A 21194-nucleotide genomic window follows, 5' to 3' on the forward strand; every position below is an offset into this window, starting at 1 on the left:
TATATAACCCGGCACTTCTGAACATATACACCTTTGTAAATATGTATACTTATGTGGACATTCACATATGAATATACACAGTAATCATTCAGTAATTTTGGTTGTCGAGGCTTACAACTATACATTTCAGTACTCATTAAGTTCACCATATTGGTTTTGAAATGGTTTCTGATTATTGAATTATTATGACTAGTTCAGAATTATTAAAAATTAGAATATTTCCATAGTTATTTAATTTTCTTAAATACTAAAAAAACTAAATGATGCCTACGTATTCCCATATTTGATTAACCAAAGGTATTCTGAACCATGTAATAACGAAATTAACTACATATATTCACTTAGTGACTTCCAGACACTAAAACTGAGCTCGCCATTGGTGGAGGAAAACGTTTTCTCCCGTATTCTTCAATCACTCTTTCGGTTCTTCACGTATTCACTCATCAAATCCTAATGATCCCTCGGTATATACAAGGCAGTGTTCCAGGGGCTAAAAATATTTTTCAGTGCTTGAAGGATTTTGCCACTGAACAAATAATCTTCAATGAGTCTTTAAATAAAATAAAAATTTTCCAGACAGCAGACTGGAGGAAAGGTATGGGGTAAAATATTTTGTTCTTTTCTTCTCTGCTCATTTATCGTTTTTGCTTCTCCTTGCTCTAGGAAGCAGGTCATAATTCACCGCCACAGTGTACCCTAGCTTATCTTCTAGAGCATTCTTCCTGGAAAATGGCACTTAAGCTTTATGCGACTATAACTGGACGGCTGTCTTCCTTTCTGCGTGAGCAGGCAAACCTTCTTGGGTGGGATAGAAAATACATTTCTATTCTTAGCACCATTAATTCTAATTCTGGAGGGCACACAGAAAACGCTACTTCCCTCAGTGCCCTTAGGATGTGCATGCAGGGGAGACAAGAATTAAATAACGAACAGGTCCCAAACAAAGCCACTTGATGCTTGGCACTGAGATTTCTTTCTCTTTCTCAATGCTACTAAAACCCCGCAATGAGGTTTGCAATTTTATTCTTTGGGAAATGGATTCCTATAAGCTTTTAGCACAGTGAGAACTGCCCAATCTTATGAAATATTCTTTTTTTTCCCCCTCAACCCCTTCTGGTAACACAGACCAGATTTCAAGATGTCCTACCGGCAGCCGACCTTTTCTCGTGAACTCCAGTCAGTGGCCAAGGGAGAGAAGCAGCAAGGCTTTAAAACCTCTCTTCTATGCCTGCAAGCAAAAAATTTTACAACGTTTCTCCTTGATATGAAATCTCTGCTTGGACATCTGGCTTCACAGTGAGGAACTTTCAATACACTAGCTTCAAAGAAAGGGCTTAGCCCTGGCGGTTGGCGACGCCAGAAAGATGGTCCACAGTCTTCCCACAGAACAACTTCAAATGCTGTCCCCCGATGAACCGCTGCAAGTTGAGGGGACAGTGCTAACCAAGAGTTAGACAACTTGGCTTCGGTGCACAGCCTTTTGGGGGCCTTCCCCCTGGAGCATCCAAATTATGCTCTCAGATAACTTATTCGAGGTGTAGGGTATTTTATTAGAAGCTGCTTAATCAGGCAAAATAGATCACTGGTACCACCAGATCTGTTATTTTGGCATATCTGCCATACCCTCACAAAATATTTACAAGCTTGCTGCCATCAACAAAATAACGTGAGAATAAAGTGACATTATTCGTTTCCAGAGCCTCGATTTGTGAAGGAACATTATTCATTTATTCAGCATATTTCTAGCACTTCCACTGAACCAAACACGGTGGTAAGTGCTTGCTCTCAAGAAGCTTCGAGTCTAGTTAGGGAGAAAGAGAATTAACTGAAACACAGTTCACAATCTCCTATCTGCAATCTTGAAATCCAAAAATCCTCTGAAAACGATGAATTCTTTTTGAAAGGTTGCGGTTACCTTCTGAGGCCACAAAACCTGACTGATGTTGCAGGGGCGTTTCTGGTCTCTAGTGGTCCTGTTTTGGGGGATATTCCCGCGTTTCACTGTGTGTTTGTGTGTTCGGGTACAGAGCGTTGTCGTAGACCCCACTGGGGATATAATACAAGCACCGTACGACCTTCCTGAAATCTGCACATTGTGATTTGCAGCACATACCCATCATTGAGGTTCTGGAAAAGGGACTGTGGACCAGCATCACAGTGCAGTGACGACTTTACCGGAATAATGAACAAAGCTGGTATGAGCCTCTCACTCGGACATTTCCCAGAAAAGACGCCATTTAAATCCCAAAGGGAAAGGACATTCCCCAGAGTTCATGGGGTCACAGAGAGCATGGCGTAAATGCTGGGGACCGATGGTTGATGAAGTAACGAGAAGGGCAACATCTAGACAAGCAGTTCTCAGAGGTTTTGGTCCCTTGACGCTCTTAAAATTAAGAACCCCAAAGAGGTTTTCTTTATGTGGATTATATCTTTTGATAATTACCATATTAGAAATTAAAACTAAGAAACATTAAAACATTTGTTTATGAATTCATTTAAAAACAACAGTAATAAACTCATTATGTGTTAACATAATTTTTTTTAATAAAAAATAATGATTTTCCAAAGCAAAAAAACACTTAGTGAGAAGAGGGGCTATGTTTTATATTCTTGTGAATCTTTTTAATGCCTGGCTTAATAGAAGGCAGCTGAATTCTCATATCTACTTCTGCATTCAATCTCTTACAATATGTTGCTTTAGCTGAAGTATAGGAAGACAATCTAGTGTGTCACACAGATAAGTAACTGGAAAAGGGAAGAATATTTTAGTAGCCTTTTCAGATAATTGTGACTATTTCTTGTGACTTGATGTAGTTTCTTAAAAGTTAGTTGCAATGTGGAATCTGAGACTCTATCAGTGAATTCTGCTTTCTGTTGCATTAAAATCCACTGACCTCTTTTGTACCTTGAATGGATCTTTGACCCGTGTATGATTCATGGCGTACTGGTTATTTGGAAAACACTGGCTCGGTGAGTTATCGAAGCCGTCCTTATGTTGATACACTTCATTATATTCCTCCTTTCTTCCTATTCAATCCTCAGCAACACCACTGATCTCATCGGCAAAGTCTTTACATTTTGGGAAGCTGTCGAGCTTACAGCAAGTTTCCAAAATTTCTAATTTTTCCTTGAAAGCTCAAATTTTATCATTGGCAACAATATATAGTCAGTCGTTGTCCTTGAAGTCTCAGGCTCACTTGCTTCATTTTCAAGAAAACTTATGTCCGATACTCAAATCTGAATAAGCAGTTTGCCTGTCAATCATTCTTTCCAAGTGACTTGAGTTCAGATCACAAACACAACGCAGAGCCACTTTTCCTTGAGACGACCATTCTCCTTTAGGTTGCAGAAGTGCTTTCTGTGTACTTCTCCTTCATATTAAAAAGATCTGTTCTCAAGGGTTGAGATTTGATAACATTAATATACTTTATTGCTTCCTTTTCTTAAAGCACGACTATTTGGTGGTGACGAAAACAGTAACTACTAGAAGAGTTTAATGTCGTTGCCTCGTTATGTGCTGAGACACCAGCGGCTTTACCCACCATTGCTTTTATACCATCAGTGTGAACGTGAACGCAGAGAAAAAGGCAAGTGACATCTCAGCGTTATAAAAATAGTTCTGATCCCTGAAATTCAGTCTGAGACCCACAGGAGTCTGAGGACAACACCTCAGTAACCGCTGGTTTAGATCACGAAGTGTTTCTTACGCCATGCTGACAAGCATGACTTTATTTGTAAGCAGTGGAAAGCCACTGATGGATTTTAAGTAGTGAACCACATGCTCTGTATTTTACAAAGGTCACTTTATCAACAGCGTGAGGAACAGATTTAAGAGTACTGAGGTACCGGCAGTGAGTCTACATCGCAGGGATTGTTATGGGCAAGGTCAATGACGATGAAGGTCTGACCAAGAAGGCAGAAACTAGTGACTGGAGGATAGGGTAAGAGTTTGGAGATATTTACGCTTTATTTCTAAGAACTGACCTCAGAGAGGTTAAGAGAGGGAAAGAATTCATTCAAGGAGAATTTCAGAATCTGACTGAGTGACTGGGTGGACTGGGTGATGGTGGTTACTTTAATTCAGATAATCAATACAAAAAGAATAGGTTGGGGGCGAGGGAAGGGTGGGAGGAAGATAAATTCAGTTTATGATATGTCTAGTTTGAGCAGCTTATGGGCTATCCAAGTGAAAATGTGTAACAGTAGTTAGAAATATGGATGGAGAGCTCAGAAAAAAACATCTGGGTGGAGGTGACAATTCAAAATTCACGTGCATGGATGCTTACAAGAAGGGATGCGATTGTCTCAGGACAATGTGCACAGAGAAAACAGAAGAGGTCCTGAGTTATACCAATCCTTGAGTGCTAAAAGGAGGAAGAGGAGAGAGGACACGGGAATGGCAAGGAGGGCTTGGAATGGCTGATGAACTACGGGAGTGCCGTCATGGAGCTAAGGGGGTTCTTAGAGACTATGTGGCAGATTAAATCATTGTTCCTAGACGCCCACGGTCTCTTCCTAGCATGGGCCTATCATCTCCCTGTCCACTGATGTGAAAGAGAATGAGGCCGAAGCTACAGAGACTTTTCTCCTGCTCATCCTTTTGCACTGATGTCCTCCACCGTGAAGAAGACACCCCAGACTGCTACTAGCGTAAGGAGGTTGTGGAGACATGTAGAACCAGGCCTGAACCCAATCTAAAGGCTGGAGTCAAACCTCGCCCATCCACAGTCTGCACCTGAGGCACCTCAGTGATCTGTAGACATGCTGCAAGAAAAATAAATGTTATTATAAGTTCCAAAATTCGGGGGACTATTTCTCACGTAGCATTATTGTGGCAATAGCTGACTGACACAGGTTCCTTGTCAAATGTTATAAAGGAGTCAAGCAGGCTTCTAAGATCAGAGTAGACTGAATTTCCTTCTCCAATACCAAATGAAGTCAGTGAATAATAATAAAAACCAGTAAAAATGCACCAACAGCACTGAGGTAGGGTAGTAAGGTAGACATAATACAGAAAACTCTCAAAAGTCTGTGGTCAAGGAAAGAAACATGATTCTGGAGCACACCAGAGAACTGCACGGTGACTCAACTTCAAATCTACCAGTGTCCCCCAAATCATTGTTTTGTTATGAGTTAACAAAATCCTGAGAATTCTTATTATTACCAAATTTGGAGAGAAAAACACTGAGTAGCCTCATCTTTTCCCTATTCTGACTGAGAGAAGTGGAGACGGATGTGAGGGTGCCAAGGTGTCAGGGACATACACCAAACTGGGATAATCCAAATCCCACAGGGACAGAAGGTGCCATCTTGCGTTCAGGCGCGTGAACCCTAGAACCACAGGACGACAGCTGGCCAGAGCGCCTGCACACACGCCTCGGCTCCAGCTCTCCCTCGCTCTCCGCAGGTCAGAGAGAATGCAGAGAGGCTACAAGTAAATTTGGCTTACAGACAGGAGAGAATCCGACACTTCAGAAACATCTGATATTCGGGTTGGACCGTGGGCGTCTAGAAACAATGATTTAATCTGCCCGGTTAATAACTGAATTTATTTTGGTTCATCTATTAAACTTTCCCGATAAAGAAAAACTTCTCCAGGAATCGCTCAAAAAGCACATCATTTACACGGGGTGGAGGGACTTAGTCTTGCCAGCCTTCTTCCCCACAGCAATGTTAAATGCTAGATGAGCAATGTTTATAGTTCTCAGGGGAAAAAATGTGAACAAGAATACTGTGCCCATCTAACATGTCATTCAGATGAAGGTTAATCGGCAGACGTTCTTAGACATGAGAAAACTCAGTACCATGAGTCTTGAAGAAACTATGCGACCATGAAATCCAACCAATTAAGAACCAAATCCAAGTAAAAACTATGGGGATGAAGTTGCTATAGTAACAGGCCTGGTGGTAAGTACCACACCCATTAAAGATGGAATGAGTATAAACGTTATGGTCAAAGACAAATTATGAATATCATAAACCCGGACGGTGTAAAAATAATACTATTACCCCAGGCAGAAGACGGTGACGAGGAGTGATGGGCGTTTAAGTACCAGCATAGTAATGTACTCATTTTTCAGCCCAAAACCAAATTCTGTCCAAAAGTTCAACAATTCCTTCTGTTTTATTCTAGTTTCTTATATCTGTTGAATTTAAGTAAAATTAACTTACATTATTTTTCTAAACTAAATAAAGATATAGAATCTAGAGTATATCCCATTTTATAAGTCTATCTGGCTTTCATTTTTCCTCACAGTAAGATATCTGAAATGTTCGCCTTAATGCTATGGGTGATGGGATTTGGAATGACTTTAAATATTTTTACCTTTTTCCTCCCTGCATTTTAAGTTATTTATGAGCATATGCCAATATTCATTTTTACAAAAACAAGAGGGGAGACATTCTTGGGGAAAAAAAAAAAAGATGTTTGCAAATATGCCACAAAGTTAAATAACAGCGTTGATCCCAGGTGACAGGAATACAGATACAGACATTGTCTTCTTTGAACTATCTAGTGCAGGTGAGGAATGGCTGGGAGATGATGACTGGACGTTTAGCATAACCGGCTGAGGTGGATTTGAAACGGGCTCACAACCTCTGCCATTCTTCCCACTGAGAGGTGGTGGCTATTTCCCTCCCCTCGATGCTGGGCTGGCCCTGGGACCTGTCTCGACCAACAGAATGTGGCGGAAGTGCCGCTGTGCCTCTTCCTGTGGCAGCCTTAAGTGAAGTGCCGGTCTGCCTTCACCTCTGAACACTCCCCTCTTGGATGCCCGCTTCTGCGGAAAAAGTCAGACGACCCAGACAGCAAGGCCACCTAGAGAGACAGCAAGGCCACCTGGAGAGGGCCTGGAACCACTTAGATGTTGCAGCCCCAGCCACGTTTCCTGCTGAGTGTGACCCCACGTGGGGATCCAGCCAATGCTGGACATGGAGCAGAAGAACCAACCCACCTATCCCTGCCCGAATTTTTGATCCAAAGAATTATGGACACATAACATCGTTGTTGCTCTAAACCACCAAGTTTTGGGGTGGTTGGGTATGTCGCAGAGATAGCTCTTTTTAGAAGCTTGATTCTGAAGGTAAGAAATGAGCTAAAGCAGTAAACAAGTGATAAAGATTTTTTTTTTTCACACTCAACTTTTTAAGATAGGGTATATTACAGCATAAAAGACCTACTTGTAAGAATGCATTTGTTTTTATAACTCTTTTACAGTCCAGGAACTCCATTCTGTGACAGACCTGGCTTCCTCTCTCGTTTCTTAGACCACAAGAATCCCTCTCACGGTTAGCCTCGGCTACCCCGTCTCCCTAACGTTCGCTGGACTCCTCTGGGCTGGTGGCTCCTCCTCTTTTTACCAATTTCTATTGTTTCTTATTGTAAAAGTTATGTTATAACTTAAAATACCAAGCTAAGATGAAGAAAATTATCACAAATTCCACCAAAGATATCCACTGGTAAAAGTTTGATATGGTTCCAGTCAGTTTCCTCTTTATGTGTTCTTTTATTTGCAAAAGTGATCTCATATGTACGTAATGTTTTATAAACTGCATTTTCATTAAAAACTACCTAGCGAACATTTTCAATATCCTTAAATATATCCTTCTCCAACATCATTTTCACTATTGTATAATTTCTGGCTTTTGTGCTATGGTGAAAAAGTACAGAAAGGAGAAAGAAAATGTGGGTGCTGTAGTAGGCGAGCACATAATAGGAGCTCAAAAAACAGTTATTGGTAGATGAACGGATGCTAGAATGAGTATCTCTTTGGCCAGCCAAAGCTTAGTGCTACTCTTTGTCACCTGAGGGCAAACTCTGGAAATGGGTCAAAGGCTAGGCATGTCTCTCAGGCCATTTAGTAATAACAACAGATATAGTCAACTGATCCTCCAGAACTGTTTCATCAAGTGCTCCTACACCAGACTGGTGGCCCTTTGAGTGAGTGGATTTAGTAGATCGCTTTACACCTCTATCTTTCTCTACAGAATTATTTTAATGAAAGGCGCATTCACCCACAGAAGCACTGTAAGCTCTGGCAGAGTGAGGACTAGGTTCACTCTCTGATGCTATTCTCCATCGCCAGCCTGACAGCTCAGCACCCTATCAGCCCAGAGAGTGGCGGGAAGTACCGTGCACAATTAGCATGCTTTTATAGAACGATTTAATACTAATACTTAAATACGGTAATATTTAACATTCCAAAATATTAGGTAAATATGATCTTATTTTAATATATACGCAGGTAAATACGATCTTATTTTAATATATCAGAAAACCAAATACAAGCCTCACAGAGACCGTGTCTCTGAGTATCTATATCTATCTATGTATCTATCTATGTACAAAACATGCAAATAAAATTAGAGGGTCCAGATCAAACAGCTGTTGCAAAAGTGCTATCGTCATTCAGGCCGACAGAAAATTAGAATGAAGACAGATATCCAGGTTCATTTGTGTACCTGGTCACTGACTCACTTTCACAGACAGAATGCAGAGACTGAGGTATGGCGTAACAGTTAATCGCTGCGGCTTTCAAATCAGAAAGACTGTGAATTGAGCCTGGCTCTGCCAGGTGTTTAGCAGTGTGACCTTGGGCTGGTTATTTAACCTCAGAGCCTCGCTTTTCCCGTTTGTAAGATGGGGATGATAGATCCTCATAAAGATTATTGTTAAGGCTTAAGCGAGACAATAAAACATGAGATGAATGAAAATATTTGGCAGAGAGTCTGGTACAAAGTACGTGCTGAATAACTATCAGCTATTATTCCTATTATTTTTTTTGTGACATAGCCTGAAAAAAAAAAAAAGGCAATGAGTGCTAATGAATTATCAGATTTAGGTTAGTAAAATCCAAAAACTTTCATTCACTTTATACAAAATCTGAGGGAAGCAAAACTAAATTATATCTTTCTACACTGCAGTTTTAATTATTTTCAGGTACCTATGGTACCTGTGTTTTGGAGGGCATTTATTTCCTTTTTTGTACACACACGAACACACACACACTGCCATCTTTTAAATTCGGTCTTAATGATTTGACACTTTGGTGGAAATTAGGATCAGAATGTTTTTCCCTTTCAACAGGCAAATGGCTTAAAACTGAAAAACCAAATAATCAAAAGTAGGCAATTATACTAATTACATTTCTTTCAAGTTTTTTTAATCTTTACGAAACAATACTAGAAACTATGTTGTCAGGAAGGAAATTTATGTCTTCCCGTTTTGCTTATAGTGGGATTCAATTATTTATTTAAAATTTGGAAATTACCTACCACTTGGTATTTGGACATCACTGGAAAAGAAATTCACTTAAATGAAAGTTTCATATAACTAAAATAATTTACACAGAGTATTCAACTTAGTTCATACAAAGCGAAACAGTTAATACGGTTCAGTTCATTGAGCACTTCCTTTGCATTTATAAATGGAAAGAGCTTCAAAGATTTCTTTAAATTACCAGAATATAAAAAGGAAACGTCTTTGCCTCATATCACATGTGGGAGGAGGGGATCAAAGATGAAAATATATACAGAAAATGTCATTAATAACCAAATAAAATGAGTCCTGTCCTTTAAAGTGAGGAGGCTGAATATTATGGCCTCCAAGGTTTGTTCTATATCTTAAGGCTTTTTATTCTATTGTGTTGTCCAGGCTTTTAGGGTATATATAAAAAAGCAACTTACATTAACACTAACTTTCCCCTAAATTACTCAGATTGCCTATGATAGGCTATAGAAAAGAAAGACAGAGGGGTTAGGCAGAAAGGGGCAATGACAAAACCCAAATGTTTCTTTTATTTTTCTTTGCTTTGTATGATTACTCTAAATGCTTTGAGCATTATTAGAACAAAGTGCAATCACTGAAAAATAATCTTCTGCTGGGAATTCCTTAAAAAATTTTTTTGTTCTCTTTTAAATCTTATTTATAAAGGTTTCCAGATGCTTATCCTCACAGATTAAACACAGCATGATGTAGACACTTACAATAATAGTTACTGCTATGAAGCCAAGAAAAAACCCACTTTGAGATCTAACTTCCTATCACCTAAAGACTCAGGGCCCAGGGAATTTTCTGTTGCTATTAAAGGTGTGATCCTCTGAAGCCATTTGGAAACAAGCTAGGTTCTCAGCAGCAACTCATCCACCCGGTAGGATGTCAAAGCACATCAAATGGTTGGCATTCCAAACCTCAAACAGGTTATTTCTCATTATGCGAATACATAATGAAAGGATGTGGGCAAAGAATAGAATGTAAATTGAAAGCTGACTTCTGAATTTATTAGCCAGCAGTCCTGGGCTAAAACAGTCATTTCTAATTTCAAGAGACAGTTCCAAAGTGGTTCTCAAGAGAGAGGACACGGTATTTTTCAAATATTTGTTCAATGTGAATGGACTGGGCTTGCCAAAGTGACTTTTTATGCTGGCATGTGATCTCTTAGAGGGAAGTCGGCCTGAGTCACTGGATACATCAAAGGTGGAGTCCAGTGAATGGAATTACTGCGGGCTGTGTGAACAAGCCAGATACCTGCATTCATCTGCCCACTGCTGGGATTTCTGCCCTCCTTTTAATTACATTAAAGCAGCTGGTACCACTGGTTACTGAAGTCTTCAGATTACCTTGATTGCTCGGTCATTATCTCTAATCAGCTGCTTCTTCTCATCTTCAAACTTCTGTATAACATCCTGCAGCCGCCTATCTGCAGCAAGCTGCTGCCGGCTGCTCTCCTCTTTCAGGGAGGAAATGGTTGTCTGAAGTTCTGCTATGATCTAAAATGAAAACAGCATGCTATAACTTCACATTCTTCAGTGAGAGGCATCTATTTTATATGTATTTATGCTTAACGAAAGAATGGATTTGGCAAAACTCTATTCCACAAACTAAATATTTTCAATTAACATATCACACACTATAACGTATGAAATTCCACATAATAAAAGACTACAATAAAACTGTGAACGGTGAACAACTGCTGAACCAAATATATTTGGAAGACATTTCCACTCCAACATTCCACAATATTTACTCATCAGAAGAAAGAACATCTGTGATCACAAAAATATGAAATGCATCAGATTTATTTTACTGAAAAATATACTTATTAGAATGAAAAAGCTATTTTTGCCATTCATACTTTGAACTATCATAACCAAAGAAAATAAGGAACAGAGTTCTTTATTTTCTTCATAGTTACCTAATTATGCACAGTAATTTTTGAGTATTCACTAATGTTTGCGCTTTGTGCTAAACACTTTAAGCTCCTATGTCATCTACTACTGGGGGACCAGCATTAATATGGCCCACCTTTTATTCATGGGGAAACAGAGGCATAGAAAGAGATCACATATTTCACACTGTTGAAGATGACATCCAGCCAAGGAGAAAGGCAGGATTTGAACCATGCAGTCAGATTAAACGCTGCACTAACTGGTTCTTTTAACTAGCCTACTTCGTTTCTCTTTTAATAAGTTTTGGTATCGAAGAGAAGTTTATTATGACATAGTTCCAAATAGGTTGCTTTCTTCCTAAGTGAGATATATCCATGAAAGTTTGTTTGGGTCCACACAGTGCCATTTCAGAGCCTCCTGTAGTAGTATTCTCTACATTCGAGAACTGGTTCTCTCCACGACGCGGTTTCCTCCCAGTTCTCCAATTGAACACGTGATGACAGACCTTTGCATTAACGGGCTCACTGGCATTGCTGCTCTTTGACTTGGCTGCATCTACTTTGTTTCAAATTTAATAGTGATGACTTTTTTAAAAGCAGGAAAAGGCTGTTTCTTCTAATTAAAGACCCTGACTCCTGGGGTGGAACATAATTCTGTTGGTTCTACGGGCAGGGATAGTCGGTGAGAAATAGGGGACAAGTTATTTATCTTCCTCGAAGCTCAGTTTTTCCAATTATTATCTGATGACAAAACTAGATTGCAGCACTATAAGGCAATAAATAAAAACGTTCTGGAGTCTCTCGGAAGCCAAGTCCTATAAAATATTAGGACTTGACATTAATAATAACATATTTACAATGAAGTATGGAGTATTTATGCTTTTAGAAGTGAGCAAACTCACTAGCAAAGTTTAGCATTTAGAATTTGTAAATAATTAACTATTAAGACAACTGAGAAATAAATAACAAAATATTTAATAGGAGTACGTTAATATTTTTGCATGCAAACTTGAATCTTCCGCTATCGGTAGAGGAATTCGTTTACTGAGAATGAAGATGTTTTCATCTGTTTTTTGAATTTTGATGAAATGTTTCCATTCTGGCATAAATTCCATTAATTCTCATCGCACTTCTAATGAAACAGGGAAGGTTAAATTCTTATAGAAAATGTCAAAAACCCGGGGACAGAATAGTCAGCTCGCTCACAGTCACGGAGCTGGAGGAGCCAGAGATAAGGAGGAGCCAGATTTCCTTGGCCCGACATGAAACTTAAGACTGGTATTTTATAAGAACGTGGGGCCAGATAGTAAAAATAACTTACTCTTTCAATGACTATTGCAGTGTTTCAAGTTGAGTGAACCACAATTTTGGAGAAGTGGTGAGTTTAATTCTATAATGTGCTCATTGTGTGTGTGTGTGTGTGTGTGTGTGTGTTAGTTCTATGCAATTTGATCACATGTCTAGGTTCACAGATCTACCACCACAATCACATTTTTAAAGTACAAAGTAATTTTGTTTCTTTAAAAAATAGTAAGATTTGGATTACCTTTATAATTGACTGATAAAAATAGAGGTTCTTCAAATGACCACAAGGTTATGAAACGGGGATCTCTCATTTTCAGAAGATTTATGACAAGAATACATCAAAAAAAAAATAATAAATGCAGGTTTTGGAAGGAACTACAAGCAAAGTCCAGGATGTTCTGAGGACAGCATGCTCGCTTTTCTGTGGAAAATGAAACCTTACATTCTTTGGGGGAATAATGAGATTCTTTTGGAGGAATAATGACACTATTTTTGAAAAGTTATTTTAAAAACTTATGAAGATGATATAGAAAGAGTGTCAAGACACTAAGGTGAAACACCTTGGGTAGATAAATAGATAAACTGGTTGACAGACGACAGATAAGATGGAGATAACAGATGTGGCTAAAATACGAATAATTTTTCAAAACAGATTTGAGATTTACTTTAAGACTGAGAAATAATCATACTAACTAGATGAAGATGCTTTAGGTAAGGAACAAAACCCAGCTGGTTGTATACACAGAGTATAAGACAATAGACGATTTTCACCTTAGCTCAGGGCATGTTCCTGGGACTCAATAAATGTTTATAGTGGAACTATAATCATAGTAAATTTAACAAATTTAAAAATATGATATTGAGATAATCTAGTCTTTTCTCAGAATAATAATGTTAAAAGTCTCTAAGAAAAATGAGAACGAATCTACATAATCATAATCAAACCCCACTCGTTTTCATTGAATCATAATTAAAAACCACAAAACAAAATTCGACTAATGTGTACCCTGTATTAGCTTCAGAGAAAGAAATGGATTAGAACATTTCCACAGGAATATTAAAAAAATCAATATTTTGGAAAGCAAAAGGAGAGCTATTTTGGGCTGATGCTGTAAGCAACCTAACTCACGAAAACTACGACAGTACTAATTATTGTTAAGCAATTAATACTTTGCGTAAATGTCAGTGGTCTTATTAGGTCTTAAAAATAAGAGGATTCTAAACAGAGGTTGAGATTTCACCTTTAACTCACTCTATGGATTTTCCAGATCATGGCATAGATTGAGATTTTTGAAAAGCTCTTCTGTAAACTACAACAGACAAGACAAGGAGTACTTGGGAAGGTCCATGAACACGGCTGCATAAGTGCGAGAGTGGCTTCTCGGCAGCTTTGGCACTCTGGGTGGCCCCCTGGAGGGCGTGGGGGGCACGTGAACACGCCCAGACACTAATCTGCATCTGTACGTGGGAGCCAGCGTGGGGCGATGGGGAGGCCGGTCCCCTGGCAGTGGGTGGGCTCTGCTGGCGGTCCAGCGTTGGTCTTCCCCACGACTGCCTACGCTCCTGCGATCTGCAATATTTCTTTGACAAATGGCTACCAAGTGAGTCAGTTGAGTGGGGAAAAGTGCATTAAAATTGAAAAGGGAAGGTGAGTATGTAATATTAACGTAAGAAGAATAAATATGTGATTCTGATAGAATAATATTCAGGAGTGTGCCCAGAGATGACGCAAACATTGCCATCCTGGCGAACGCTGAGAATCCCAGAAGGGGCACGGTCCTGGGTACATCAAGGGTTTGGTGTACATGGTCTATTAGGTCCTAAAAACTTGATAACATCTTAAAGATCAAGTAACTTCCTTTAAGGGAGAAAAATATTTAACATATTTTCCAAATTTAACCTAATGGTCTCCTGGGCACCATATGCATTCATTACTAATGCATTTGTCTTATTAATTTTTTTTTTTTGAGAGAGAATTTAAAAAATCTAATAAACAGTTAAGAAACTTTGCTTCTGGCATTCTCCTCAGCTTAGATATGAGTTAGAGATTCCAGCAAACTATAACTGGAAAACAGAAAATTCAATCCATGGTTCTGTTTTATAATGTTCATTTTAAAATAATTTGTTTATCTGAACTGACTGGATTGTCAACCGATGTTTCTCATATTTAGAGGTAGGCAAACAAAATATTATCAATGTAAGGTTGTCATCCTATCTTTTATGAGAAGAATGAACTATGTTTTATCCTTTCTAAGGTTTTTTTTTCTTTTCTGCCATTGCACTGTTCTTTCATTTATGAAATGATGGTAATAGTACGTGATAGTTGTTACTAATTGGTTTTTCTTCCTTCTCCTCCTCTTCCTCTTCATGTCCTTACTTGTAAAAATATTTAGCAACCCTATGCCTCGCCAAATTTTGGAGGGAGATTTTTATCAATTCTTAAACACCCAACAAGAAATAAAAATAAAGAATTTCTTGCTCATGCCATACCTTTTTTTATCCTTCACTCCCTCCTTTCCTTCCTCTATTGCAATTTTAATACGACTATTATAAGCGTTAACAGTTATTAAATACTTTATTAGGTACTAGGCTAAGCACCTTTTTGGCACTGTGTTACTTAACACTTAAAACTATCTTATGACTATCCTAAGTCTCATTCCCCCATTTTACAAATGAAGAAACTGAATTCCAGAGAGGGCAGGTCATATAAGTGGTTGGGTTGGTATTCAAATTCGGGTCTGCAGGACTTCAAAGCTTAGGCTTTCTTCTACACTAACTTATATTTAATTTGCTTTAATATGAACTTATCAGGCTTCCTCATGCATTCCTTTAGATAAACGTAAATACTCGTGTTTACGCTCATTATTTAAGCATTGTTGGCTATCTTAGATCTCACTTTCAGTCTGCCGCCCCATTTCACATAAAGCAAAATAAGCAGGGAGAAAGGGTATGCCAGCTGTGGAGTTTTCATGTTTTAGTTTAAACTTTAACTTTTGGAGAAATAAGATTTCTCTTGATTATAAGAATCTTCCTCAGTGAATAAAAAAGGATATTCCCCACGTTTCTTCCTCAAAGAAGGTCTAAAATAATGGCAGTCAAGGTGATCATCTTTCAAATAAACACATTTTGCTTTTCTAATGGGAGGTGAATTATATAACATACGCACATTTTAGAAATAATTGTATATTCTAAGAAATTCCATGATTATTATGACCGAAGTTTTGCCATATTAAAAATGTGAGGGACTGGGCCAGGCTTGGGGTGTCAAGGTTAAGAGCTTTCATTTCAAAGTCAGAGCCAGGTTGGGTCCTGGCTTAGTCATTTGCTAACTTGTGTGACCTCATTTTTCCGAGTCTTAGTTTCCTCAACTGGAAAAAATGGAGCCAATAATAGTTTCTAACCCCAGAGTTATTATGAATGAAGAAGACTGAATGAGTCAGTATAGTTAGTGCCTCATAAAATTCTTGATTTTATTATCGTTTTGTTGTGTTGCTGTTACTACCACTGTGTGGTAACTCATGAAACGGTACATAAATTTCAGTTTAGTGCCCCAAATCACTGTATACATGCAAAAATATTAAGAACAGCTGATTTTTAAAGTCATTAGTTATGATGCCCACAAAATGAACTGGCTTAATCTATCCATCTGTAAAAATGAAAATTAGTATTTATTTAGAATTACTCGTACAACTAAGGAATGTTTGAGATTCCCTAGATGATACTATAGGATCATCATAACAACTTATAGTGCAGGAAAAGCACTCTGAGCATCAGTTCAAGTAGAGACAAGCACCCAATTATCGGTCATTTTTGTATTAAACCTACACTAGTAATGACGTACAGCAAGATATGGCTATGGGCACTTATAATTCTTCTTTTTCCCAAAAGGAGTCAACGATTGAGCTAATTTAACACAGGATATTTGTCATTTTGAGTTTTGTTGCCGAGCAGTCTTTAGACTTAGCAAAATGGAATATTGCAAAAAAGCACAGATGGTATCGAGCTGCTGTCACAAACGTAGGTGTGCATCCCCCGCCCTTGTGAAATACGCAGCAGCCTGGGCTTGTTCAAGTGCACAGGCTAGTTTTACAACATTCGATTGTGTGCGTGTGTGTTTAAATGGTTCAATATGCTGAATTTAAAATTTTTAAAATAAATATTAAAAGCATATATTATTTATCCATATACCCATCAAAAATATGATACTAATCCAGGAGACACCGAAGAGAATTAAGTTTAACTCTAAAGTACAAATGCGTCTATGAGCAGGTTTCTTTGTTGTTTGTTTTGGTTTGGCTTTTTTTTCTTCTAGCGCTCTTACCTGAGAAGATTTGGCAAGCTTCTGAGTATATTCCTTCTCAATCTGCTTCAGCCTGCTGTTGGCCTGAAAAACACACATATGTGAACACACACACACAGTGACCTGTGAGCTGGGTATCTCTTCCACATGCCTATCACCAGGCTGCTGGGACGGATGCCAGCTGCTCCGCCCTTCTGGAGAAGCCAGAAAACCACAGGGCTCGTCTTTGATCTAATGCCAACTATTCATCACTTAAAAAGCAAAGAGAAAAAGAAAAAAAAAGACCTCTCCTGCCAATTATTAGACAAACACAGACTTCTGTGGAGAGAGAGAGAGAAGGAGGAGGAGAGACAGAAAGAGACACAGCAAGAGTGTGAAGACTCAGGAGGTAAAGTGAGGAAAGCGAGAGGAAAGAAAGGAGAAGAAAAAGGAAAAGAAAGAGGGGGAGAGGGACTTGGAGGAGGAGGAAAATGTAATACTCATTCCCTTAGTTTAAAGAGAAAAAATAAATACATTCTCCTGGGCAGAGGCAGACAGGAGAATTTTAGATTCATTGAGCGGAGTTGAGCCCCCATTCTGCCTAACACACAGAACTATTTTTCGAAGTGACAAATATATCTAAATGAAACATTTTTTAAGTCCTGGAGGTAGGGTGGCCTTGCCAGAATAAGTGTGCATTACTTAGAACTCGATTATGTCCTTTGTCACTCGAGCCCCAATCCTTTGTATGGGACCTGCTTTCCTGCTCTCTCGAAGCTTTTGGGATCTTCCCTTTACTCTTAGTGTTTGTAAGTGTCACAGTGACATGCCCTGGACGGGGCCTTTTTTATTCCCCACTGTGCAGGCACTAAGTGGGCCCGTTTGACCGGAGCTCATGTCCTTCACCTCCAGAGCTTTTGGTCACTACTCTCGTGATTTCCTTTCTTCTTCTCCCTGTGTCTCTCCCTCGTTTCTATGTCTCTCTGAAGCTCTGGTTGCTGGACCTCTCAGGCTTTTTCTTATTGTTTCTATTTTCTTGTTTCTATTTTCGATTTCTTTGTCTTCTTTATCTTTTATAGAGATTTCTCAACTTTTAATTTTAAACTTTCTATTGGATCTTTTAAAAATTCTGCCATACTATTTGGAACTTCCAAGAGTTTTGTTGTTGTTGTTGATGCTCTGAACAGCATCACCACTCCCCTTTTTTACAGATGGGGAACTTGAGGCACAGAGAGGTTAAGTAACTTGCCCAGCATCACACAGCTGGAAGTGCTGGAGCCAGGACTCAATCCTGAACAGCAGAGCATGGGTGCTTCACCTGCTAGAGCATATCGCATGATGTCTCTCAATATAGTCTCTATTTCTCCTGAGGTTATTAATTTCATATATACCTTTAAACATCTATGTCTGTATCTACACATACACACATATTAATTTTTTTGTCTGATCTGATGAGTATCTGTGTTTTCTCTGGGTTCCTTTTATTTATTTGTTTTGCCAGCCTGGTTTGATCTCTGTTTTTTACTTTAGATAGTATCCTCAATTGTCTGGTAACCTATGGTTTTCTTTTTTAAAGTGAGGCCCTCTAAAATGCGCAGGCTTAGTGATAGACAGACATCATCACAGGGGTCACAGAGGTGCCTGGACTTTCCCATGTCAGTATGTGACCAAACGTTCTTCCTGGACTATCTTGCCCAGAGCTGCGGCGCCCATGTTACTGCCTGGCAGCACAGATCTGGCTGCCAAGGCTTCCAGAAGGGCACTGACTCTTGCACAATCCCGTTTTCATTTTTGCCCTCAGCCATACCTGGGTCTCTCTCATTCCATCTTTCCAGAGAGCAAATCAAGAGTGGGGGCAGGGGTGGCTAGGGAACAAATCATACATTGAAACCCTAACCCCAATGTGTGGTTCGTGGAGGTAAGACCTCTGGGAGCCAGCTGGGTCATGGGGTGGAGCCCGCATGAATGGGATTAGTGCCCTTGGCGGGAGAGGCCAGAGACCTTTCTGCCATGTGAGGATGTGACGAGGAGACTCAGCCTGCCATGGGAAGAGGACTCCCGCCGGGACTGACTATACCGGCACCTGACCTCAGACTTCCGGCCTCCAGACTGTCAGAAATACATTTCGGTTCTTGATAAGCCATCTAGTTTATGCTGCTTTGTCACACAACCTGAGCTAACACAACAGTCATGTGTTTTAAGTTCAAAAGCGATTCCTTAGAGTTTATTTCATAAATCTCTCTGTTATGTATAATCCCACTGAGTACACTGGGCAGTTCTGTTTTTTTGAGAATAGAGAAGGTATACGACTATTGTTATTCTTTCTGGTAAGCCATCAGACTACATTCCAGCTCTATAATTAACGAAGCCATTCTCCATTACAGAATTAAGGCCACTCTGAACCTCTTGAAGTTCTCTTTGTCTTGGTTCGCATTCTGCCAATATTTTTTAAATCACAAAATGCTTGATAAAGTATTCAATGCTGATCTAATAAACACTTACAGAGCTCTTACGATATTCCAGGCACTGTTGTTAAGTGCTTTAAAAATATTTACTCACTAGGAAATATAAAAATTATAATGTCATAAAGATTAAGTTGCTTTTCTCTAAAAAAGTTGGAGTCAGAGATGCTGTTTAGGGCAGGACAGCCTGTGTCTCAGCTGCAGATTCTCTTCATGAGTCTATGCTAGCCAGGCCAGAACCCTACGAACTCAAATAAGTTCCTTCACAGCTAACTATCCAATTCATTCATCCGTTCCAGGCAATCAGGACTAGGCCAGTGAACAAAAAAGACAAAGCCTCTCCCTACCTTTATGGAACATCTATCCTAGACAGTAACCAAAATAACTTATAAAAGTAATAATATGTTAGATGGTATAAGGGCTACGGAGAAGACAAAGCAGGAGAGCGATAAGAAGTGATGAAAAGTAGGGGGCAGTTTATAATGTTTTAAACGTGGAAGTTAGGGAAGGACTCATTGAGAGGATGACATGTAAGCAAGGACCTGCAGGAGACAAGGGATCCATGGTGAACTCCGGGCAGAGAGAGACAGCCAACACAAAGGCCCTGAGGCAGAGGCATGCATGGCATGCTCAAGGCACAGGGCGGTGGCCAGTGTATCTGGATCAGTGAGCAATGTCTCCCTTGGACAAGACGAGGTCTAAGAGAGCTCAAGGGGCTAGACCCTGCATGGTGTTGGAAGCAACTGGGGAATGTGGTTTTTAAGATGAGTGAAATGAAGAGTCACTGAAGACTTTTCGTATAAGTGTGACATGAGTTAATACAAGTATTCATCAGATTACTTAGCTCTTGTTTGGGGCAAGAATCAGGTAGAGAAGCCATCTGAGAATCTGACTAAAAATCCAGGATGGTAACAGAGGAGGTGGTGAGAAGTGGTTGGATTCTGAGGGAGATCTGAAAGTGGAATCAATTAGATATGCTATATGATCAAAAGAAATGAATCAAGGATAACTTCAAGATTTTTGTCCCAAGCAACTGAAGAATGGGGCTGTCATCATTACCTCACATCAGAAACACTATGGTGGAACAGGTTTGGGGAGATCATCAAGATCAGTTTTGGACACATTAAGCTTGGAGATGCCTACCGGACATCTGGTGCTGAAGTGAGAATGTAGGTATTAGAGTCTGGAGTTTTGGGGACTGGTCTAAGGCAGAAGCATAAATACAGACGTCAGTATATAAATGGCATACGGAACTATGCTACAAGGCAACAGTGTATATAAAAAGAGAAGTCTAAGTTACTGAGCCCTGGGCCTGCACATGCGAAGAGGCTGGAGATGAGGAAGAAAGCAGACAATGACCAGAGAGATAAGAAATCAAGGAATCCTGAAGCCAAGTAAAGAAAATGTTCCAAGGACTATTAGACTGTTGCAAATGCTGCAGAGAGGTCATGTAACGTGAGGACTGAGGAATAACCACATGGCTTAAGCATGTGGAGGACATTGGTCATTGGGATAAAAGCAATTTTGGTGTAGTGGATGAGGATGAAAGACAGATTAGAGGGAGCTCAAGGGTGAGGAGAGGAATTGGAGCAGATACAAACAATTTGTTCAGAGTTTTGTTACAAAGGGAAGGAGAGAAACGGGCTGGAGATTTCAGGGGAAGTAGGTGAAGAAAAGGCCGATTTGTTTGGCTGTTTTCTTCTGTGAGCTGAGAGAACTAAGGCATGAGTGTAGGCTTATGGGAAAGATCTGACCGTGAAAGGGAAATCAGATGATGCCAGAGATTTACTGACAGATGCCCCTGAGTGAAGGCGAGGCGTGGGATCTAGAGCACACGGGGAGGAAGAGATGGCCTCTGATGGAAAGTGCGGGCAAATCATCCCCAGCCACAGTGGTGGCAACTTCCCATCTTCCCCGTGGAGTAGAAGGAAAGATCCATCAGGTAAGCATGAGGATGGCAGAAGAGGCTGTTGGGAGATTTGA

At 39.6% G+C, this 21194-nt stretch overlaps 1 protein-coding gene across 1 annotated transcript in view; it reads right to left on the minus strand.

The window, feature by feature from the left end:
- The window catches only part of CEP112 (centrosomal protein 112), a 350208-nt gene that overhangs the window by 74526 nt on the left and 254488 nt on the right, over positions 1 to 21194 (minus strand). The window contains exons 22-23 of the mRNA XM_023535655.1: positions 16792 to 16854; positions 10618 to 10767 (exon numbers count right to left, since the gene is read on the minus strand). Coding sequence (XP_023391423.1) covers positions 10618 to 10767; positions 16792 to 16854 — 213 coding nt within the window. The remainder of the gene's footprint in view (positions 1 to 10617; positions 10768 to 16791; positions 16855 to 21194) is intronic.

Source organism: Pteropus vampyrus, unplaced genomic scaffold, assembly GCF_000151845.1.
Source record: "Pteropus vampyrus isolate Shadow unplaced genomic scaffold, Pvam_2.0 Scaffold143, whole genome shotgun sequence".
In the NCBI taxonomy this organism is placed as follows: Eukaryota; Metazoa; Chordata; class Mammalia; order Chiroptera; family Pteropodidae; genus Pteropus; species Pteropus vampyrus.